Source organism: Lacerta agilis, chromosome 13, assembly GCF_009819535.1.
Source record: "Lacerta agilis isolate rLacAgi1 chromosome 13, rLacAgi1.pri, whole genome shotgun sequence".
NCBI classification, from domain to species: domain Eukaryota; kingdom Metazoa; phylum Chordata; class Lepidosauria; order Squamata; family Lacertidae; genus Lacerta; species Lacerta agilis.
In genome coordinates, this window is record NC_046324.1 from 19,730,551 (window position 1) to 19,753,754 (window position 23,204).

The 23,204-nt window shown below is 42.8% G+C and overlaps 2 protein-coding genes across 7 annotated transcripts in view; one reads left to right on the forward strand and one right to left on the reverse strand.

The window, feature by feature from the left end:
* Positions 1-940, reverse strand: part of ASB7 (ankyrin repeat and SOCS box containing 7) — a 38,880-nt gene extending 37,940 nt beyond the window's left edge. For 4 of the 5 annotated variants that reach the window (XM_033166474.1, XM_033166473.1, XM_033166471.1 and 1 more), the window contains exon 1: positions 652-940. The gene's annotated coding sequence lies outside the window, so the exon portion shown is untranslated. The remainder of the gene's footprint in view (positions 1-651) is intronic. The other variant, XM_033166475.1, reaches the window with a different exon arrangement.
* Positions 941-1,454: 514 nt separating this feature from the next.
* LOC117056462 (protein Lines homolog 1-like) overlaps positions 1,455-23,204 on the forward strand; it is an 89,382-nt gene continuing 67,632 nt past the window's right edge. The window contains exons 1-7 of one of the 2 annotated variants that reach the window (XM_033166849.1): positions 1,455-1,598; positions 4,245-4,766; positions 4,878-4,967; positions 8,684-8,825; positions 9,049-9,648; positions 14,336-14,507; positions 20,323-21,582. In XM_033166849.1, coding sequence (XP_033022740.1) covers positions 4,335-4,766; positions 4,878-4,967; positions 8,684-8,825; positions 9,049-9,648; positions 14,336-14,507; positions 20,323-21,211 — 2,325 coding nt within the window. In that variant the 5' untranslated portion in view covers positions 1,455-1,598; positions 4,245-4,334 and the 3' untranslated portion in view covers positions 21,212-21,582. Of the gene's footprint in view, positions 1,599-4,244; positions 4,767-4,877; positions 4,968-8,683; positions 8,826-9,048; positions 9,649-14,335; positions 14,508-20,322; positions 21,583-23,204 lie in introns of those variants that run through there. The other variant, XM_033166848.1, reaches the window with a different exon arrangement.

Here is a 23,204-nt window from a genome sequence, read left to right on the forward strand (position 1 = left end):
GAAGCCAAAGAAAAATCAGAGAAGAGAAGCTCCCCCCCCCCAAATGCAGCAAACTACTACAGGAGAAACAAAACACTCTCTCTGCCTCACCCTCTGCCAGACCCCAGCAGGGCTCTAGCATTTTTTTTCACCCTCAGACTATTAACTTTTACAGCCATTAATTTTTTTCCAGTTTCTTACTGGCCTTTCACTGCAAGGTCTACATTTATTTAGTAGCCTTCTTACCTGTCTGTCACCCAAAGGTCCCTGGATAGGTTATAAGAGTTAAAAACAAACAAACACAATTACAAAAACAAAACAACTACAGCCATAAAGCTTGCTTCCAGGTTAAGGAGCGTTCACTGAAATAAATAATTAGAGAAATAGCAGTTGCAAAGAAAAACTGGGTAAACCTAGCCACCCCTCCTGATAGGGCAAAAGGGCTAAGCACCCCACCAAATCTCTAGCAGAGCAGGCCCCTCTCTAGCTTGCCAGGAAGGAGGCAAGGCTCAACCATCCCAGGTGAGGCTCACCTAATAATAATAATAATAACAACAACAACAACAACAACAACAGCTGCTGCTGCTGCTGCTCCCACCTCTCCCCTTCCCCAGCCCGTGCTGCTATTGGGGGAGGGGGCCGCTAAGCCCCTCCCTCCTCGCCGGCCGTTACCTGTCTGTCTTCCCGTCTCTCTCTCTCTCTCTCTCTCTCTCTCTCTCTCTCTCTCTGTCACTCACGGGCCCGGCCCAGCCGCCAGCCCGCGGCCACTTCGCCTCCTCGCTGGCGGGGCAAGTGGGAAAAGAGCTTGCGTACTAGAGGAGGAGAAAGGAGTCGTAGGCACGGCCGGGAGGGCGAAGAAGAGAAGCGGCTGCGGAGGGGGAATCACTTTGCACCGACCGACTGACTGACTGAGGAGGAGCCACCTCCTCTCCTCACTCAGGGGTCACCAGGCAGGGGCTGACCTCGGCGCCCAGCCAATCAGCGGCCGCGCTCGGCTCCCCTCCGCCTCGCGCCGCAGCCCACCGCCTCTCCCGATTGGGCCGCGCGGGGGTTCCGAGCGCTCCTCCCCTCCCACATCCCCGTTCCCTCCCCCCCCCTCGCTCTCGCTCTCTTCTTCTCTGTCCCCCACACCCACTCCCTCCGCCTCACCATAAGGGGCACATTCCCGCTGCACTCCCTTTCGACACTTCCGGAATCATGGCAGTAACTTTGTTGTTGTTGTCTCGCCTGCTAACGCCGGTTTGTAGAAAAGGGGCTTTTCGTTCAGAGACGGAGAGCGGCGCTGCCCCCCGAACTCCCCACATACAAAGCAATGGCCGGAAGCGGCTTTCCGTTTAATTCCTAAAGTTCATGGTGCGCGAATTCACTCTAAACTTTTCTTATCTCGATGGGCTCCCACCGGAAATCCTGGGTGTTGGTGTCACTCTATCATTTTGAAAATTAAAAGATCTATATGTCCTACGGTTCGCTAAGAGAAAGAGCGGAGCGGAGCCTTCCTTCTCTCCCTCAGTGCCGGAAAGCGCGAGTCAGGGGTTGTTGTTTTTTTGCGACGGGGAAGGCGGGTCGCTCGGACTTTGGATGAGGAGGCGCTGCTTCGATGGCTAGGCCTAGAAGCTGGGGTGGGTTGCCTAGCAACGCACGGGCGTTGGTTGTAGTGATGCTGTTGGAGGGCCTTGCGGCGGCGCGGGGGGAGGGCCTTTGCGCTCTCGGGACGCGGTGGTAGAGTGGACTGAGCGGGTTGAGTGGACTGTACCACACTGCACGTGGGGGGGGGGGCTTCCTTTATAATGAGAGACAGCGTGCTTCAGAAAACCGGCTGCTGGGGATCGCGAGCAGGAGAGGAGTTACTATGTTTTGGCTCTGCTTGTGGGCTTCCAAAGAGTCAACGGGATGGTAGACTAATGTTATGTTGCATTTATTTCCCACCTCTCCCCCCCCCCCCCAGGGTTCAAGTTGTGCCTCTGCTTGCCTCTTTATTTAATCCCCACAATCCTGTGAGGTAGGTTAGGCTGAGAGGCAATGACTGGCCCAAGGTACTTGATCTTCCCTATATGGTTGCAATATATCTATTTTAAAAAATCAACCAGTATTAAAATCAGTTAAAACAATTAACAGTCAGAAAAATAGCGGGGTGGTGGGCTAAAGAAGCCTTCAGTTTGATCCAGCAGGTCTCTTACATTCTTAATGAGCCGTCCTAGTAAAAAACCAAAATCTGAAGTCCAGAAGTAGCACATTACAGACAGAGCTGTTATATGTCATCAACTCCCTCCATCCTGTGTCCAGCTCTTTTAATCCTGTGCTAGTTCTGGACTTCAGATTTTGGTTTTTGTAATATATGCAGCGTACAAAAATCCACTCAGCCCCTTCAGGATCCTACCATCTCATTCTGCTCTGTAAATATTAGGTTTCAAGGAAGGACTACCAGGAAGAGATGGGTATATTGATAAGTTTTAAGATGAGACATATGAGGGAAGCACTAGGATGCAAAAAAAGTTATTGTGCTTTATATTACTTAATATTTGTAGCATTTATTATATAGCCCTCTAAAGAGTTCAAAACACTTCATATTACATCAGTGTTGTGCCAATCACAATAATAATTAACCTAAGAAACAACCTAGGTTAATTAACCTAGTAGATTGCATCCTTACTTCTCTTAATGGTCTCAGGTATGGGTGAGTTTTCAGTAATGAACATAGTTCTGAAATGTGTGTTTGTTTGGCTGAAATGTTTATTGGTTTGGCTGAAATGTTTTATTTGCCAAAGCCATGTGCCTTCTTGATAAAATGTATGCAATAGTAGCAGATTTAGACTGCGATCTTATACATACTTTTCTGGGAGGGTGACCTCATTAGTGTCTGCTTCTGAATAGACTTGTAAAGAACTGCACTGTTGGGCTGTGTAATAAACAAAATTAGCCCTTATTCCCTTATGGGGTACACAAGAGCCCTTTGTAGGTTCTCCATCCGTAGGAGAATAACAGAGGCCCCACCAGAGAAGATTGAGAAGCAAAGTCTTTATTATAGCTGTTGCAACAGGGTGACTCCCCTCACAAACAGGAGAGCAGGGGAGGGACCTAGAACAAAGGAGCACCTGCCCTTATATAGAAATTTGAAATTGCCCATGCTTCCATTCAAGACCATACATCACAGAAGAGGTATAACCCAAGACCACCACCACCCCAGATACATCATACCTACATCACAAAAAGGCGGTCTCCAACAAATTTCAACAGAAATCTGAGAAGTTGTTTTCCCCTACCTGCCAGTTTATCTGATTGCCTTTCCTGGGTAGCCCAGCCATTCCTTTGAGATGGTAAATACTTAGTTCCTGAATCTCTTACGCATATTGATAGTGTGCTCAGCTTAACAGATACTTGCCAGACTGTAGGGAGGAGGTGAGAAGTCTCTGCCTGAGGATGGGTCATTTCCCTCACAAAGGACAGCCAGTAGTCCTACCAGCCAGGGAGGAAACCTTTTGTTTTGCAGAAATGTGTGTTTGGGAGGGGTCAAGGAGAGATGGCATAGGTGTGGAAAATTCCCAAGTTACCTCCTCTGACCGCCCCCCCCCCCAATTTGTGATGTAGCTCTGATGTATCTGGGGTGGTGGTGGTCTTGGGATAACCTGTGATTGGATGCTGTTTCTGGGGGTGGGCTAGACTCCAGGAGAGATTTTTGAAATGTCTTTATAAGAGCATGCCTGCTTTGTTCTGGGCCTTTTCCCCTGAAAATCACCGCTGTTGCAACAGCTTCAAGAAAGATCAAGCTTACTAGCGCTTTGCTTCTCAATCTTCTCTGGTTGGCCTCTGTTTTTACTCCTATCAATGGAGAACCTGCAAAGGACTTTGCAAGGGCTCTTGTGTACCCCATAAGGGAATAAGGGCAGATTTTTTCTTATTACATCTTCCTCCTTGCAGAGAAATACTTGGTCAGCTGGGAGTCAAAATGGTGCTGTTTCAGACATGTGGCCCATACATTCATGTACATGTTTGCTTATGAACAATTATTATATATAAGACCTTAATATTCTTACAACAGGCTGCAATATCTATTGTTATATCCCACCTTTCTTTCAAGGAGTTCAATATTCATAGTTCTGATATGCTCCCTTGAAATATGGTTTATATCTCCCATAGGTATGCATAGGATTGCACTGTTTCCAAAAGTACTTATTTCCAGTCAGATAACTAATCTAAACTGTTTGGTCTTCTTGCTGATTTAACAATCTCCTGCTGATGACGATATTCACTATTGTCTTTAATTCTAGATACACCAGAGAAAAAGCTGCATGAAATGATGAACTTTTCCTGCTTATTGGAGAACCAACTCAGATCTCTGTAATGTGAATGTGCAAAGAATGACCGAAAATACCAAATTTTCCCACAATGGGGACTCTCTCCAGCAAATGTATGATGATATGCTGGTAGATGCCTTATTTCTGAAAGATAGTCATAGTTGTGCAGCTCTTCTAAATCCTCCTATATCACTGCAACATTTGTCATCAACAAATAGAATATCACGGGCAATGAGTCTGTTTTCTCCTAACACTGGTGCTCGGAACTCTTCTGATCCAGCGTTTACAGCCCTCAAGACAGATGATGAGCCGGACACATCTGAAAGTGTGATTCGTTCAGTATGCCATTCACGAGAAATTATGCTGCTTCAGTTAACCTTGATCAAGATGATGCTATCCAAAATACAATCCCAAGGGGTGGCAGTTGAATCAAAACAGAAATATGTAGAGATTATTAGAATTCTTCTGAAAGAAGCCAACATAGACTCAAAATTAGTAAGTTTGTGGATGATTCCCCACCCCCCAGCCCCAGCCCCGCCCAGCCCAAATAGCTCTGTTGCTAAGATATCCATTATTTACAATTTCTCCCTTTTCCACTTATTGCAGATTCATCTGTTACTTATTTCTGATAAACAGCTATCTTATCAGGCTTCCAAAGCTTTGGTCTTCCTTGTGCATTTTCAACTAACAGAAGAGGTGAGTTACAAAGTGGGCTTCGGGCTAGTTCCCACTAAAACAGCTATCTGCTTCACTCTGTTTTTTGAAGTAGGTGTGTAATTAAGTCAGCTGCATCATTCAGTTGATTTAAAAATCTGCAAGTAATTAAGGGATCCTTTTTAAATCAATCATAATGTTTTAAAAGTTCATTATTTTTTATTTAAGTACTTAAAAATCTGTGGATGGCAGATATCTTCTTAGAAAAGGCTTTCTTTTGCACACCAAGAGGGAATTATGGGATGTTCTGTTAAGTTCAATGGGGCTTACTGTTGGGTAAATGGCTGCAACTGTGTACCTACATAGAACTCAGTGGGGCTTACTTCTGAGTAGACTTATAGGAGAATGCTGTTAATTGATTAAACAGCCAAAATTTATTTATTTGGCAGGGCTATTTTTAAGGTGGTGTTTGAGAAATGAATCACTTTTTCTTCTTTTAACTAATCAGATTCTGTAGTGTTACTCCATCTTCCTAGGCTGGTTTAATCCGGGTTTTTTGTGCTTCTTTACTGTGGGGTGTGAGGGTAGAACAATCACTCAAAACATGGTCTGACAAAACACTTGCGTCTTCAGGGGTAGTGCCTAGATTGTAGAATGTCAGGGGTAGTGCCTAGATTGTAGTATGTCTTTGTTGGTGAGAGCTTCCTCTCTACTTACCGTAACTGTTATTTAAAGCTTTACATTTACAGCTTTTATTCTGTTCTTCAGTTGCAAAGGCTCTAAGTGGCTTATATAAGATAAATAAAAGCAAGACTGCCTCTGTCTTCAAGCTTACAGTGTTGAACAAGTGGACAGATTTCATATATTTATGATCTACTTTGTTGTTTTTGCTAGAACCCCAATTTGCACTAACCAGAATTGGGTACAAAATACCACTAGCACTGAAAGTACAAGTTCCTTCTGAGCATATTTTGAGCCTAGGAATTTGTTTTCACTATCTGAACTGAACTTACAGTCCTTCCAAACAATAGTCTGCTTTTGGTTAGTCTGGGCTTTATTTCAGTAGTCAAAATGAGGTGGGAAAAGTCATTTGTTGTTGGGAGTCATAAATCATTGCTATAGCAAAGCACTCAAAGATCTTCCAATAGATCTTGATCTACCTTCTTTTCACCCCTTGTCTTGGGTACATGACACAAAATGAGAAGGTTTATGGAAGGAGACAACAGAAATAATGACATCAGTTGTTAAAGCTGCACTGTAATTTTTATAATGACCAGCTTGATTTGAAACAATTCAGGGAGAGTAAGGTCAGTGAGAAAGAGGAGAATTGGTTTGAGAGGATATTGAATTATTTGGGTAGGTTTGAACAATTTGGGGTAATTAAAATGTTAAAAGTTAAATAAACCTTGTGGAGTGTTAATATATATAGAATTGTACATGTGGTTGATTTGAATATGTTTTTATTGTTCATGTATACCCAATGTATCGGCCACCTAGGGGGTTTCACTGTTTGTGTTTTGGTTGTTGGTGATTTAAATAAAACTATTTTTAAAAAAAACAATTCAAGGAGAGGAGCAGCTAAATGCAGCTGGTCTTGAAGGCATTGGCCACTGCCAATAACAGATGAGGAAAAGAAGAGCATGTCCTGTCTCCAAAGAGCTAGTGAAGTTCCCAGTTCTCCATCTGCCATAGCCTGATAGAGTTAAGACTGTTCCTTTCAGTAGGCATGGGGTATGATAGCTGCTTTGAAGTACAGTACAGTGGAACTTGGGTAGTTGAACGGCTTAGTTGTTGAAATCTGCTCCCAAATGTTGAAAACCCGGAAGTCAGTGTTCCAGTGTGTGAACATTCTTTGGAAGCCGAACATCCATCGTGGCTTCTGCAGCTTCCAATTGGTGATTCCATGGTGGCAGCACACATGGCCCCTATTAAGCATGAGCTCTGTGTATGCATGCCTGGGTTCTGATGCAGATTCTCTCCCATGCTCAGCCAACTTTCGCATCCTCAGAGTTTCATCCAGAGGGTGGACGCAGGTGAAGCCTGTTCCGCTGTATTGGTTTTCTTTTGGTAGTGCAGTACCAGAATAATCAGGCAGAGGGCTTCATAACACAAGAGAAACTTCATTTTTGTTATTCCATCTTCAGAAGTGTTTGCACACTTAAGGGGCTGATCAAGACAATGTCTGCACAGTGCATTAAGGGTAGCAATATCTCACCCACTATCCAAATGCAAGACCTTCAACTTAATCCCAGCAGCTGCTAAGTAGTGGGTGACAACTTCCTCGCAAAAGCTATCTGTTCCCTACAGACCCACTTTCTACAGTTTCCCCCAAAAAAGATTTTTATTGCAGTAAATCAAAGTCAAACACAATAAAAATAAGAGAGACACGAAAGGGTATCAGGTAAATCATAGAGTTGGAGAGTTGGAAGGGATCGTGAGGATCATCTAGTCCAATCCCCTGCAATGCAGGAATCTTGCCCAAGACCATTAGGAAAGCCAAATTTCATGTTGTACTGTGGAGAGGGAGTCCTGTGTGTCCCAACGTCATAAGAGTTTTTCAAAATCCTCCGAGCCTTTGGCAACACATAATTTATGAAGTATACCGCCGCCGCCCCATGCTAAACGCTACATCCTCATTTTATATGAAAGTCTTGTAAGGTTGTCTGTCCATTTGGGGGCAGTGAAGGCTTTAGCAGCTACCAGCATCCATGCCAAAAAGTTTCTGAAAGCTAAAACCTTTCAGCTGATTGTCCCATAGACAACGGTAAACAGAGCTGCAGTGAGTTGGAATAAGATGTTCACCTTCTACATTGCTAATGATATAGCTGAGCTCTTGCCAAAGGACTGAGCGATTCCCATACACTTCAGTATTGCCTTCATATTTCATTAAATTGACCCAGAGAATACAATGTTCTTTGCTGTGAAAACGTCAAACGGAAGCCTAAGAAGTTGGCAAAATTGAAAGCCAACAACAGGTATTATGATTTATGATTTATTATTATTTATTTTGTGGGAATAACAATTATTGATCTGTTGTTAATTGAATGAATGAATATGTAAGATTTTTTTTACTATGTTATATTTTATTTAAAATTTAATTGGTGTATTTTGTTATGTTTGATATTTATTATTAGGTTGGTTTTTTTTTCTTTTCTCTTTTTCTTTTTCTTTCTTTTTCTTTTTTCTCTGTTTTTGTTGTTGTTTGTTTTGTTCTGATTTTATTGTATGGAATGTTATAACCTTCAATAAAGAATTATTTTTAAAAAAAATTTAAAAAGGGAAACATCAAACCCATTACAGAATGTACTATCCATTACCTTTCCATGGCAGCGGCAGCTATTTATCTACTTGCACTGGCATGCTTTAGAACTTCTAGGTTGGCAGGAGCTGGGATGTTTCCCTCACGGTGTTCCGTTGGCCCAGAAGCGGTTCAGTCATGCTGGCCACATGACTTGGAAAACTGTCCGTGGACAAACGCTGGCGCTCTCTGCCTGAAAGCGAGATGAGCACCCAAAGTCGCCTTTGACTGGACTTAACCATCCGGGGTCCTTTACGTTTTTTTACGTACTGTCCATTGTGGAAGCCACCATTGGTCTTTCTGTTCTGAATTCAAATTGTGGATCTTGGGAGTCTCAAGGCTATTCACATGTTCCCCAATGCTCAGGTGTAGGAGGAGAAGAGGTCAGATGACACTTCTTCAGGTCTACCAGTTGCTCAACCCTAATACAGAGAATTGTTTTTTTCCTCTCTTTTTTCAGGGTTCCCTGAATAGCGCCTGGTTTGCTTTTTGTTCAGAGGCTTTGTCTGGGTTTCCCAAGAGCAGTCATGTAGCGGAATGCCTGTGGACTCTTACAAACGTGATCAGAGAAATTTTAAAAGATGAAGGATTGTGCAAAGGAGGTATCATTTGAACCAGGTTTACTTTGTAAATAACCTGTAGGGGAAGAAGGCAGCGTATACTAGAATAGTTTGTGTGCCTGAAAATATTTACTGTGGGCTTTTCTGTCTAGAGCAAAAATCAATATTTGGAAGTTTAACATTTTACAAATCTGCTTTAATTAAGTAGATGAGCTAAACTGTCTTAGAGATGGTCCTGAAACACTGCTTGATGCTGTCATTACAGGTGGGCTACAGAAGATTCTTACTTCTCTTGACAATGTGCTTGAAGACTTTTACAACCGCATCCCATCTTCTTATTCTGAAATTGCCCAAGATATCCCAGTATCTGCAAAAGCCACAAATGACTTGAGCAGCTTTCTGGACCTCCTTGAACTACTTGTGGCCTCCAGAACTCAGACACCACTGAACCTTGTCTGTCAAAGGATGTTGCTTTTGAACGTTTCATGTGTGTTGGGTCTTGTCACTTCACCCGTTCATGATTTAATCAAGAAGAAAGCTATCGTGCTGCTTAAGAAATGCGTTCTTCACAAGGCTGGTGAAGACCTAATCAAGGGAAACGTTCCTTCTTCCTCCCACCCCAACCTGCATTTTGCCAAGGACAGATTAGTGTTTGCTGATGTTGTTCTGCAGTTTGTAGCTACTGGGTGGCTGAATCGTTTCACCCTTAGTGAAAAGGCGAGCCACTATGGAGGCAGTCAGGTGAAGCCAGAAGTGGGTATCTGTTGCAATCCTGCTCAAGTGACCCTAAGAGCCCTAAGCTTGGTTTTGCTTAAAGCTTTAGAGGTTAAGATAACAGATTCTGCATCTGAAGCTGAAGCCCGAGGTAAGTTTTCAAAGTGGCTTAAACCCTTTCCAGCCATTAGTTTCGTGGGAGAGGGGTACCTTTAGAAAGGAGTGAAGGGTGATAGGCCAATCTCCCTGACTTCAGAAGACGGCGGACTCTCCTTCATTAGAGGCTTTTAAACAGAGGTTGGATGGCCATCTGTTAGGAATTATTTAGCTGTGATTCCTGCTTTGAACAAGATGGGAGGGGGTCTCCAACTCTACCAAATTTCTGTGATTCCCACATCCACAACCATTTTGTCTATGTGCCTCTTCTCTAGATCAGCAGTTCATGTGAATGGGCAATTCTACTTCGTACAGTATTGCCAATTTTACTTCTATAATTGGTGCAGGCTCACAGTTTTGGCAGCATGCCACATAAGGCCTGGCAGTGTTGTAGTCTTAAACAAAAGAATCCCTTCTACCCTTCCATTGAAACACTTCCATCTCTCCCTTCTGTTTGTGAGTTGCAAGAGCTGCTGGAGGGTTTGGCAACATTACACCCAAGGACACAAAGTGTGTAAGGTTAATGTGTTGGTGCCTCACGAGTAACGAAGCAGTAGCCCAACCTGTCTTTTTACAGGTTTATTGTGCAAAATATTTATAGTGCAGAGCTTCCAAGTACATGTCTGTCTCAGTCGCTGGCAGAATCTGGGAGTGCCCCTTCTGGCTCTTTCCCCAGCATAAGAACTTCGGCACTCCAAGTCTCCTCCTACCCTCCTTGCGTTTCACTCCTCTGCGCCATTGGGGCAACGGAAATGGTGTGCCTCCCTCCTGACCAGCCGGGCAAAGTGAGTGCAGGGGCTCTGTAGCCTCCCCAAGCCCTGTTCCCACAAGACTCCCTGTTTGTCACTCCTGGCTGGATGAGGTGCTGGGGCTCTCCGTGGCATCCCCAAGCCCTCTCCTCACCAGGCTGGCCCCTTCCCTTTCCTCCTCACTGGAGGTGTGGCGGCTTTCCACGCTGGACAAGGTACTGCTGCTCAGTTGGCGTCGAGGCTCTCTGTATCCTAACAGAGCCTCCGGTCCCCTCAGCGGGCCAGGTGGCGGTTCCCTGACAAAGTGCTTCTGAGCCTCCACCCCAACTCATCCTTGGTCCTGAGGTGGTGAGTGGTTACCTTCTCTGTTGAAAAGTATATGCTTACTCTTAACCTTATGCCCATCGAAAGTACATATGGTTGAAGAACAAGGAAAGATTGGTTTATTACTTGAAATGAAAGTGAAAGGGCATATGGGTGGTGCTCCAGACAGCAAAGTTGCAATATAAGTGGGCAGAAAATCGTACCTGTACATACACACCTTGATCTAAAGAGGAAAAAGAATACTTCTCAAAAAGCTTAAAGGGAGAGTGAGCATGACATTTGCCACACACCCATGCTAAAAGTAAAGTGAGAAAGGGAAGAAGAAGGGTATACATGCCGTGAAGTGAAGCATAGCATCATTTTGGTTCTTCAGAGTAGAGAAAAGAGGTCCATGTTGGAGTTTGTGAACTAGCTAGCCATTAAAAATCAGGGGTTTATGTCCTATTTTGAGGCAATGTACTCTTATAGAAGGGGGGGGCTTTTGAATGAGCAATTGTCAATAAATTTTATTCTTTCATTTCATTGTTTATTTCCTACAAGTTCCTGTTTTTCCCCCATTTTGATATCTTTGGTAGTTAGTAATTGAAGGACATAATCCTAATGAGAAATTTTTGTTTGTTTGTTGAATTCTAAGTTTAGATTCTATTTACAGGTAGGTAGCCGTCTTGGTCTGCCATAGTCAAAAAAAAAAAAAAATAAACTAAAAAAATCCTTCCAGTAGCACCAAAAGGTAGCACCATGCACACGAAAGCTCATACCAAGAACAAACTTAGTTGGTCTCTAAGGTGCTACTGGAATGATTTTTTTATTTTTTGTTTAGATTCTATTGTCTGTGCAGGGCTCCCATAGGGGGTGTTAATTATGTTTGGTAGTAGCACAAGATTACTGTGCTGATCCTTACATTAAAAGACAAGGAGTTTACCAATGCATTCCAGGATGCGTTTCAGATAAGAAGTAGCACCAGGATGGGGTTATCAATGGGGGTCTGTTTTTATATCAAGTTATGCCGACTGTACTGCTGCCATTATCTACAGTAATAAACCATAGGAAAAGTTCATATTGGCACCCACATCTACATTCTGTGTATGGGTTAGAGCAGTGTTTTTCAACCTTTTTTGGGCAAAGGCACACTTGTTTCATGAAAAAAATCACGAGGCACACCACCATTAGAAAATGTTAAAAAAAATTAACTCTGTGCCTATATTGACTATATATAAAGTAATTTTCCCACGGCACACCAGGCAACATCTCGCGTCACACTAGTGTGCCGCGGAACAGTGGTTGAAAAACACTGGGTTAGAGGATAACCAGAATGAGTGTAGCCCACAGCTCTTGCTCACAAAACCAAAATGGAACTAAAAAGTTTAATGATTCCTGTGAGACAAGACATTGCCTGAAGGCCTATTAAGGCACCAGATAGTTGCTTGGGATACATGCTCTACCAGCACTTTGTTGAAGCTGCAAGCTTTAATCAGTAGGTTAAGACGGTTGGGTGGTGCCTTGCATGTCTTCTTCAGGCAACTCCTACAGCCAAGCTAGTGCCAAATGTACTGCTCCTCTTTCCTTTGGACCACATCAGTGAGGCCAAGAGAGGGGTCTTGTTGTCTGGGCAGCCCAGGACCTCCATACACGCTGCCCAGGCTTGCGCCCTGGGGAGGTCACTTCAGTGCGCCCAACACAGTGGTTTGACTTCACCCCTTGAGGCGCGCTCCATTGTCTCTGAAGGATGCCAACAGCAAAGCAGCTAAAGCTTTAGTTATGTAAATAAGGACCACTTTAATTGGTGAGGACTAAGCAAAAGCCACTCTTTTCCCCCCAAAGGTTTTTTTTAAAAAAAAATATCTGATGTGCATATTGCTGTAATAGGAAGTTAAAAAGAAGATGCTAAAGGTGGTTTTTAACAAGTTGTTGCATGTTTTGTATATCAAGTAGTGAGGTTATGAAAAGAACTTTGTCTTGAAAATGCATGGAAATCCTAGAATGGTGAATTGCTTTTGTATTTGTATCAGCACCCGTTCTTTGTTACTCTGCTAGCCAACTAAAATGGCTTTTCAGATTTTGAGATTACTTCCATCATGGCTTTGGGGGTGTATGTGGCCAAGTAGTTCCAAATGGGGGTGGGAGTATGAGCTGATGTTGAAAGACAAGTACGAAAACTCTAAAGAATTCAAATTCTCCATGCAGTATAATTTGGCATGTCTCTTCTCTCTAATTAGAAAGTTCAACCCATAAATGTCTTGGTGCATAGACTGTTGATTAAGAAATCAGAATCAATTAATTCTTTAAAGGAGGAGCTAATGATATGTATGTATAGAACCAGTTTTGCATATTTCAGAAGACATAGGCCTCAAGGTTCCTGTTTGTTGTCTGTGGCAGACAATCTGCTGTGTCAGGTCTTTTTTTACCCTTCTGAACAAAGCATCAAGTTTCATTTTCCTAGAAGCTAGAAACTAGCCTAGGTTGTGGAACTCCTCACCTGCTTGTTAGTATTAACCAAACACCAAACGTACTTGGTTTCAAATATCTGTTCAAGACCCTTCAGTTTTGCCTAGGCCTTTTCTAAAGTGTAGCTCAGTCCACCCATTCCGGTATACCACCATCCCAAATGTGAAGCCTTTTATGCTGTTTTATGGATGAGTTGCATTCACTGGCTAGATACTTGTTTATAGGGCTGTGATATAAATATTGACCCTTTTGGGGCTCAGTCCTGATTTGTCTCAAGCTACCTTTTAGTCCATCTTTCTTCCACTTACAGTTTATTTGTTACCTGTCCACTTATACCTCCACCGAGCCTAAAAGGCCCATATTGTGACTGGAGTGGGAGGCACAGAGAGAGCAAGACCTATGGTGGTGCATGGATGCATTTCTGGCAATTTTGTCTCATTTCGCCAGCCAGCTTTGGCAAGATTGCCTGGGTTCAAAAGGCTGTTTTATCATTTAGCCAGGCTTAGGATAATGTGGAATGAACTTACAGGTGAAACTCGAAAAATTAGAATATCATGGAAAGGTTCATTTCTTTCAGTAATTCAACTTAAAAGGTGAAACTAATATAGGAGATAGACTCATGACATGCAAAGCGAGATATGTCAAGCCTTTGTTTGTTATAATTGTGATGATTATGGTGTACAGCTGGTGAGAACCCCAAATTAACAATGTCAACTTAGGGGTTTTCATCAGCTGTACGCCATAATCATCACAATTATAACAAATAAAGGCTTGACATATCTAGCTTTGCATGTCATGAGTCTATCTCATATATTAAACTCCAGTAGCTAATGAAAACAATTGCTTACATAAATGGAGTTTTCCATGATATTCTAATTTTGCAAGTTTCACCTGTAAATTAATGTTACGCCAGATTTGTTCCACAGGCTGCCAGTTGCCTACCATCACAAGGTATTTGGAGGTAATATGCACAATCCACACTATTTCTTGAAACTTTCCCTCTGTATTCCTTCTGAAACCTTTTAGAAGAGCAGTTAGTGATAAGTAGCCAGTGTAGAGCATGTGCAAAAGGCACACTTGGGAACACTCAAAAGTGAATGTTTGGTTTGATTAAAGAGAGCTTGGCTCACAAGAATCCTTTCTTCTCCTGATTTTTGCTTTTAGTTCATCTGGAGAGTATTATGCACCCGCTGCTGGCATTCTTAAAGAGCCATGTGTGGTCATCTCACACATCTGAACATCCTTGCGCATGGCTCTCTGCGCTGTTCATAGAACAAGACGATGACATGTTGGAAGCTGCAAAAACTTTATTAACAGTTCATTTAAAGTTTGAAAGGTTAGTGTCCATTTTCACTTTTCTGAAGTCATAAAGCATTAATTAATTAATTAATAAGTAAATAATGGTCATCACAAATAAGAAAATGATTTCATCTATATTTCAGGTAACAGTTCAACCTGAAGCTAACTTCAGGGAGTAGGAGTAAGAGATAGACATGGGTTTAAAAAGGACACCATGTAAAAATGAATGTATTACCAAGAAAGTTATTTTTGTTTCAATCAATCATGGTGGTTGGCAGGACAGAATGTTTCAATGTATGGCAAAAAGATATTTCTAAATATATCTGGCAAGGGAAAAAACTGGAAATATAAAATATTGATAAATGTGAAAGAGAGAGGAGGTTTTCCCCTGCCAGATATGAGATTATATTATGAAGCATCTCATCTATGCTGGTTGAAGGAATGGTTGACATTGAAAAATCTGCATATTTTAGACCTAGAAGGTCATGATAATATTTTTGGATGGCACACTTATTTGTGGTATGAAAAGCTGAAATTACATAAAGGATTTACAAACCATATAATTAGGAGAAATTTGTATATATGGGATAAATATAAAAATCTATTGGAGGAAAAAACACCACTTTGGCTTTCACCATTGTAAGCTATAGCATTACAGAAAAAGATTATGACGGAAGAGTGGGAAACTTATAGAAATTTATTAAGAGACGATGGAGGAGAATTTAAATTAAATTAATTTAAGGATTTATCAGGAATGTTAACAACATGGATACAATATCATTTGAATGAAGTATTTAAGAAAGATATGAAACAAGGTTTTGGAGAACAATTATCACAATTGGAAAGACACCTTTTGGAATGTAATGTTAAAGTGCTGTCTAAAATGTATAAAATATTACTGGGATGGGAGACAAAGGATGAGCAAGTAAAAGAATCAATGATACATTGGGCAATAAATTTTTGTTATATAGATATGGAAGCATGGGAACAATTGTGGAATATGGGCATAAAATTGACAGCATGTTATGCTTTAAGAGAAAATTATATGGAAATGTTATATAGATGGTATCTAACACCTAGTAGATTGGAGAAAATGTATAAATCAAAATCGAATTAAGTGCTGGAAATGCAAAGATTAATACCGGTAAGGTATTTTTATCATATATGGTGGTTTGTAGTAAGGTTAAAGCTTACTGGGAAATGAAATATAACTAGTTAAAAAAAGATGTGTAAGATAACATTTTTTTAAAAAACAAACAACCCAGAAGCTTTTATCTTGGGAATTATAGGTGCAGAACTACCCAAACAGTATAGAAATTTATTGTTGCTCCAAGAATTACACTTTCACAACATCAAATCAAGGAGTATCATGTCCTTTGGGCTTGTGGGGGTGGCTGAGGTTCTTTTTTTTTTTTTAAGAAACAGCAACTGGTGTGTCTGCTACAGAATTGCAATTGTTGCATTATATATTGGATTTCTGGTTTTATATTTTGATGTGCTGTATTCTAATGAAATACTCAATCATGTAGTGTTTTAGTAAACAGGAACCTTTGTGTTGAAAGCTGGGCTGTAAGTATAATGAATAAATGCAGACTATAGCATTGATTAATTTAAGCCTTTTGATCAGATAAAAAAGATTTAATCTGTCTTTAATGCAGCTGCTTACAAAGCCATGTGTGGTGGGCACCATCTTTAAAAAGCCATTTCCCTTTCTCTAGCATATGAGGGAATACTGTTTATAAGATGTGTGTCCACTCTGATGCATACATGTATCACCTTAAAGAACCCTCACCTTTAGGCAAATAGAATAGCCTAGCACTTCCACAGTTAAATAATAGCACAATCCTACATATGTCTACTGAGAACTAACCCCCACTGAATCCAGTGGCTTACTCCCAAGTAAGTGAGTAGATGATTGCACCCTTGTAATTGGGTGACAACTGTACTTTCAGGAGGAAAATTTATGTTTTAGTACCTGACCTGACCTTTGAGAGTTTCAAGTTGGAAAAGCTTCTCTGGGAGTGGGTCCCAGCCAACAAAATGGCTGGGGCAGGTTCCACCGGGGGGGGGGGGGGTTCACTGGGACAACCAATCTCAGTGATCACGGGTAGGAAGAGGAGTTACGCTAAGACCAGACCATGTCGTTACCAAGGAGGCAGGTTTCGTTGTTGTTTGAGGACTATTCCTGCCTCCGGGTCTGGTCTTGACCAGACGGATACTGGAATCAGCAAGGGATACCCACATGACCTGATGGTGCTGCTGTGCAATGCCAGGTCAATGATTCATAAGACCACTGCCATCCATGACTTGATCGTGGATGGAGGACTTGACCTGGCATGTGTAACAAAGACTTGGTTGGATGAAGCAGATGGGCCTGTCCTTGCCGCTGCTTGTCCACCAGGTTTCTCTTATGCACAGCAACCCATGCCTTGTGGGGGGGGGGGTTTGCAGTGATTTTTAGGAAGTCATTAGTTTGCACCAGGAGTCCTATTGGGAAGACCCAGTTCTCTTGAGTGCATGTTAGGGAAGTTGGGCAATAGGGGCAGTACAGGATTCCCTTTTGGTGTACCGACCTCCTCACTGCACCAAGGGTTCCCTGCCTGAGCTGCTTCAGGTCGTGGTGGATGTTCTGGAGACACCTAGTTTGGTTGTCCTAGGGGATTTTAACGTTCATGCCGACACAACCTTACAAGGGGCCGCTCGGGACTTTGTGGAAAGCATGGGCTCCATGGGGCTGTCCCTGAATAAGTCTGGCCCAACCCATAGCCACAAACATGCCTTGGATCTGGTGTTCACCTCTATGGATGTTGGTGATCTGACACTAAGTAAAAGCGAAACTAAAGAAGTGCCATGGTCAGATCACTTCCTGGTGCAACTGGACTTCTCTGCGACCCTTCCCCTCTTCAGGGAGGTGGGACCAATTTGGATGGTCCGCCCCAGCCACTTAATGGATCCAAATGGTTTCCAGAGAGTAGTAGGGGATGCTTTATCCCATGTTGATGGCCTTTCAGCTGATTCACTGGTGGCCTGCTGGAATGTGGAGTTAACCAGGGCTATTGACTGTTTGGCTCCGATTGCATGGAGCCAGGACAGCCCTGTGGTTTCCCACAGATCTGAGGGCAATGAAACAATCGCTGAAACGGCTAGAGCACCAGTGGCGGATAACTCATTCTGAAGCTGACCGGACACGGGTTAGAGCTCAATGTCGAGCCTACCAAGTGGTGGTAGCGACAGCGAAGGAGACTTTCTTCACTGCCTCTATTGCATCTGCAGAAAACAGCAGCAGGAGACTCTTTCAGGTGATTCGCAGTTTAGCAGAACCACCTGCTCCATTGGTGCCCAGTACGGGCCACATGATCTGCAATAATTTTTGCAGATAAAGTTGCTCAGATTTGGGAAGAGGTAGACTCCACCGTGGGAGCAGGGCCAGGCCGGGAGAGTGCTAGAGTCCTGTCTAGTCCAGTTGCGTGGAATCAATTCCAATCTGTTACCTCCAAGGATGTGGACAGGCTGCTTTGTGGGGAGGTGAATGCTTCTCTCTGTGAGGGAGCCTTCCCAGACCCGCTGAAAGAGGCAGTTATTAAACCGCTTCTTAAAGAAACCATCTTTAGATGCAACCAATATGACCAACTATTGCCCAGTCTCAAATCTTCCATTCTTGGGCAAGGTGATTTGAGCAAGTGGTTGCTGAACAACTCCAGGCATGCCTGGAAGAAGCGGACCACTTGGACCCCTTCCAGTCGGGATTCAGGCCTCATCATGGAACTGAAACTGCCTTGGTTGCACTGGTTGATTATTTCCGCCGGGCTAGGGACAAAGGTAAGAGCTGTTTCCTAGTTCTGTTGGATCTCTCAGCGGCTTTTGACACCATCAACCATAACATCCTTCTGGACCATCTAGAGGGGCTGGGAGCTGGGGGAACTGTTATACAGTGGTTCCACTCCTTCCTCCTGGGCCATGTTCAGAAATTGGTGGTGGGGGATGAGTGTTCAGACCCCTGGGCTCTCACTTGTGGGGTGCCTCAGGGTTCTGTCCTCCCCCCGTGCTTTTCAACATCTACATGCAACCGCTGGGAGAGATCATCAGGAGGTTTGGGCTGGGCGTTTATCAGTATGTGGATGACACCCAGCTCTACCTCTCTTTCAAATCAGAACCAGTGAAGGCGGTGAAGGTCCTGTGTGAGTGTGGAGGCGGTTGGAGGATGGATGGCGGCTAACAGATTGAGGTTGAATCCTGACAAGACAGAATTATTGTTTTGGGGGGACGGGGCGGGGCGGGCAGGTGTGGGGGACTCCCTGGGGCAACTGTGCCCCTGAAGGACCAGGTGCACATCCTGGGAGTCATTTTGGACTCTCAGCTGTCCATGGAGGCGCAGGTTAATTCTGTGTCCAGGGCAGCTGTTTATCAGCTCCATCTGGTATGCAGGCTGAGACCCTACCTGCTTGCAGACTGTCTCGCCAGAGTGTTGCATGCTCTAGTTATCTCTTGCTTGGATTACTGCAATGTGCTCTATGTGGGGCTACCTTTAAAGGTGACCTGGAAACTACATCTAATCCAGAATGAGGCAGTTAGACTGGTGACTGGGAGCGGCCGCCGAGACCACATAACACCGGTCTTGAAAGACCTACATTGGCTCCCAGTACGTTTCCAAGCACAATTCAAAGTGTTGTTGCTGACCTTTAAAGCTCTAAACGGCCTCGTCCAGTATACCTGAAGGAGCGTCTCCACCCCCATCGTTGTGCCCAGACACTAAGGTCCAGTGCCGAGGGCCTTCTGGCGGTTCCCTCGCTGCAAGAAGCCAAGTTACAGGGAACCAGGCAGAGTGCCTTCTCGGTAGTGGCACCCTCCCTGTGGAATGCCCTCCCACCAGATGTCAAAGAGAAAAACAACTACCAGACTTTTAGAAGACATCTGAAGGCAGCCCTCTTTAGGGAAGCTTTTAATGTTTAATAGACCATTGTATTTTAATATTCTGTTGGAAGCCACCCAGAGTGGCTGGGGAAACCCAGCCAGATAGGTGGGGTAAATTATTATTATTTATTATTATTAATTCTCTAGGTATTTCATCACATCCATGTCTACTATGCATGCTGTTTTTCCATACTGATTTGCTTAGTATTCATCTTAGTAAATCATTCTAGTAAGTTCAGCATTTTTTTGTTTCTTTTAAACCATAAGAATTGCTTTGCTGGGTAAGGCAAAAGATTCACCTAGGCAAGCATTTTTACTCGAACAGCACACAGTCTGATATCTTTGGGAAGCTCACAACATGGTGTAATGCACTGTCCTCATGAGTTCAGATCACTGACCACGAACCAGGATTAATGATATTATTATTATTTATTCATACCCCGCCCATCTTGCTGGGTTTCCCCAGCCACTCTGGGCAGTTCCCAACAGAACACTAAAAACAGAATAAAACTTCAAACATTAAAAACTTCCCTAAACAGGGCTGCCTTCAGATGTCTTCTAAAAGCCAGGTAGTTGTTTATTTCCTTGTCATCTGACAGGAGGGCATTCCACAGGGCGGGTGCCACTACTGAGAAGGCCCTCTGCCTGGTTCCCTGTAACTTCACTTCTCGCAGCATATATTGGTTTCATATCCGGCTTTGTAGTAGGAGATTAAGCCACAGTTTCCTCGTTTAGATATAATTGGAAACCATGGTTTGACAAGCCCTGGAAATGTTGAGGGAGGATGAAGTGCATGGACACCATGCATTGCACTGAACTATGGCTTATTAGACCAAGCTCATTATGTTTGGACCAGGCTATGGTAAATGACAGAACTTTGCTAAAATGTTCACTGATTCAAAAGCAATGAATTGCTTATTCTACAACTGTTAACTTTCTAGGTTCTGGCACAAAGCTGGTCTTTCCTTGTGTCATTCTGATGATGGAACCTGGGCTGCTTTTACACATCGGAATGGCTGCAATCCCCATTGTATCTTCTTATTTCTGCTGAAAAGTATTTCATTTGATGCCACAGTTCTACTTGATTTCTTGATTTCATCTGAAACCTGCTTCTTGGAATATTTTGTAAGATACTTAAAGCTTCTTGTACAAGACTGGGACCATTTTGTCAAGATTTCTAAATACTTCAAGACCACCTCTAATGGAGAGCTCAGCTTTTCTATTGTGAACTTCTCCTTCCAAGAAAAAAGTGCCTACCAGCTAGACTCAAGTTTGCAGGATGCTTCATATGATCCCCTATCCGGTACTGAGATCCTTTCAACCTCGTTCCCAATTTTTTCTTCACTGTGGCATACTGACAGTCAAGCTGTAAAGCCCAGCAAGTCTAACCTTTTGCAAGAGTCTGATAATCCATCTTCGGTGGAAGCCCTTCACAGGCTGGTGGATTATGAAAGCTCAGAAGATTCTGAGGTGGAATGGATGGGAGAGGAGAGTTTGGCAGACATGAGGCAGACACCTTTAGATCAAGCTTGTGCAGAAGTCACTGGCCTTATGGATGTGGATGGCCAGACAGAACGATGTGTGTTGCCTCAGGATACTTTGGATACTTCCTCACCTTTTCACTCCACAATTTTGCTAAATAAACTTGGATCAGAAGAAGGGGTGCTTCAAAAATCAGTGAAGTGTTTCCAACAAGTGCACGAGTCGGTTTCTAGACTACACAGAAGGAACCTCTTTCCGTACAATCCAAGTGCACTCCTGAAGCTCTTGACCTCTGTTGACACTATTAGTAGCAAGCACAGATCTGCTTCAAAGCAGTTCAGAGTCTAAGGATCTGCAGTGCCCATCTCCCGCCTTCACCCACTTACTGGTTTTCAAATGAGTTTTTCCAGAAGCTTAAAGTTTACCAGAACCGATGGTCAGAGGCACATTTTGGGATTTGTCTATGGGTCATTAAAAGCTGGTCCAACTGGCTGACAAACACGGACTAATCCATTGATGTGTTTAAGTGTGAAAGTGTTCGACAGGAGGATATGGTCTTGCCTGTGGGTATGTATAATGCAGCCACTGGGGGTGACTTTTAAAAAAGAAAATAATAAAATAAAACCCTGAATTTTATTTTTGGTCTCCTTGATAGTCCATCCCAATGGAAAGGCATAACCTTTCTCAACAGGAATAGCTGTCCCTTTTAAGAGATAGTAGGGCAACTGTGTGCTCCATCTCTGGATAGGCATGTACATTGTCTAAAATAACTAAACAGAATCAAAGTTAATAGTTATCCAGTGCTGCTGTTCTGCTTATGCAACAGACTTCCTCCTGCACATTGGAACTTCTCCTTCACCTCCTCCCTTGTTGCACCCTCAAAATCTGCTCCAAAGGGTTGAGGGACCAGCCTGAGCAAATTTTGGAGGTGCAGAGGGAACTCCTGTTGCTCAGTATTTGATGCAACTCAAGAGTTTCAATCTTTTAAAAAGTTTGTGAAATGAAAGGCATGGGCAAAGGTGATAAAGGTAGACTTACTTGTGACTGCCGCAAAATATCTGGATCCTGGAAGTATTCTGCCTCTAAAAGGCTTTTATAACTTGTTACCCCACAGCAAACTGAACACAGTCCACTTACCATATATGATGGCCCAGCAGGGAATCAATGAGCCTTCTCTTTTTCACCATGCAGGCAGCAAAAACACTGAATGTACCAAGCACCTGAAATATCACAGCACTTCTCTGGGGACTGTGTTCTGCTTGATGGGTAACCACAGGTCTGCAAATGTTATTCATTTACCTGCTGCGTCTGATATATAAGAACAATTGGCTTGATATGTATCAGGCCTGCAAAAATTGTGATCTCATAGCCAAATGTTGTCCATCCATCATGATGTCAATATAGTTCCTTGTTCACATGTTATACATGCATGCAAAATGCCCAGAGTTGTGGCAGTCCATGGGGACAGGTCCGTTACACACCAATTTCAGGGCGAAATACCAAGAAAACACAGGCTTCAATTGCAGATTTGAAACTTACTGAGCTTCTTACGAAACATTGGGCAAGTTAGTATATACAGAGGTAAATCCCTGCAAAGATTTCACAGGAAAAACCTGGACCAACAGGTTTACTTGGAGCAAGGAAGAAAGAGAAACAGATAAGAGGCAAGGAGAATTATTGGGAGGGGAGGGACACTAGGGGTGTAATAGGCTGCAGTGAAGCCCTAAATGCAATGGGATGAACTCTGAATGTAGTTGGGAAGCAGAACTCACTTTCTCAACTGTCACCCTTTTCCATTAGGTTGTAAACCTGTAGGCAGGGATTGCCTTGTTCTGTACGTAAGCCAGCTTGGGAGCATTTTTGTTGGAGGAGAAGGTACAGATTCTGCGAACAAATAATAGTAATAATAAATTATGCCAGTTGAGATTAGAGTGGAGAATGAGATCCAATACATAAGTGAGAGAAATGGAAAGTTTGAAGCGACCTGCTTCAAAGAGAAAATCACACATATCAAACTGTAAAATATTGTGGTTTATATTAAAATGTGAGCTATTTATTTAGTTATATATTTTTCAATCATTGTATAAGGTATAGCAAGTTTTGTTTCACTATTAAGGGAAGCGATATACAGACAATTGGAAGTCAATTTTTAATTGTTATTTATAATTCTTTGCTTTTTCTGTGTGTTTTGTTTTTTCAAATTTTTTGTGTGGATTATTATGTCTAGATTATATGTTTTTTTGGGGGGGTTGTTTGTTTATTTGTTTCTATTGGTTATTTGATATTTTTGTATTTTTCTGTTTATTTGTTTCTATTGGTTGATTTGATATGGTTGTATTTT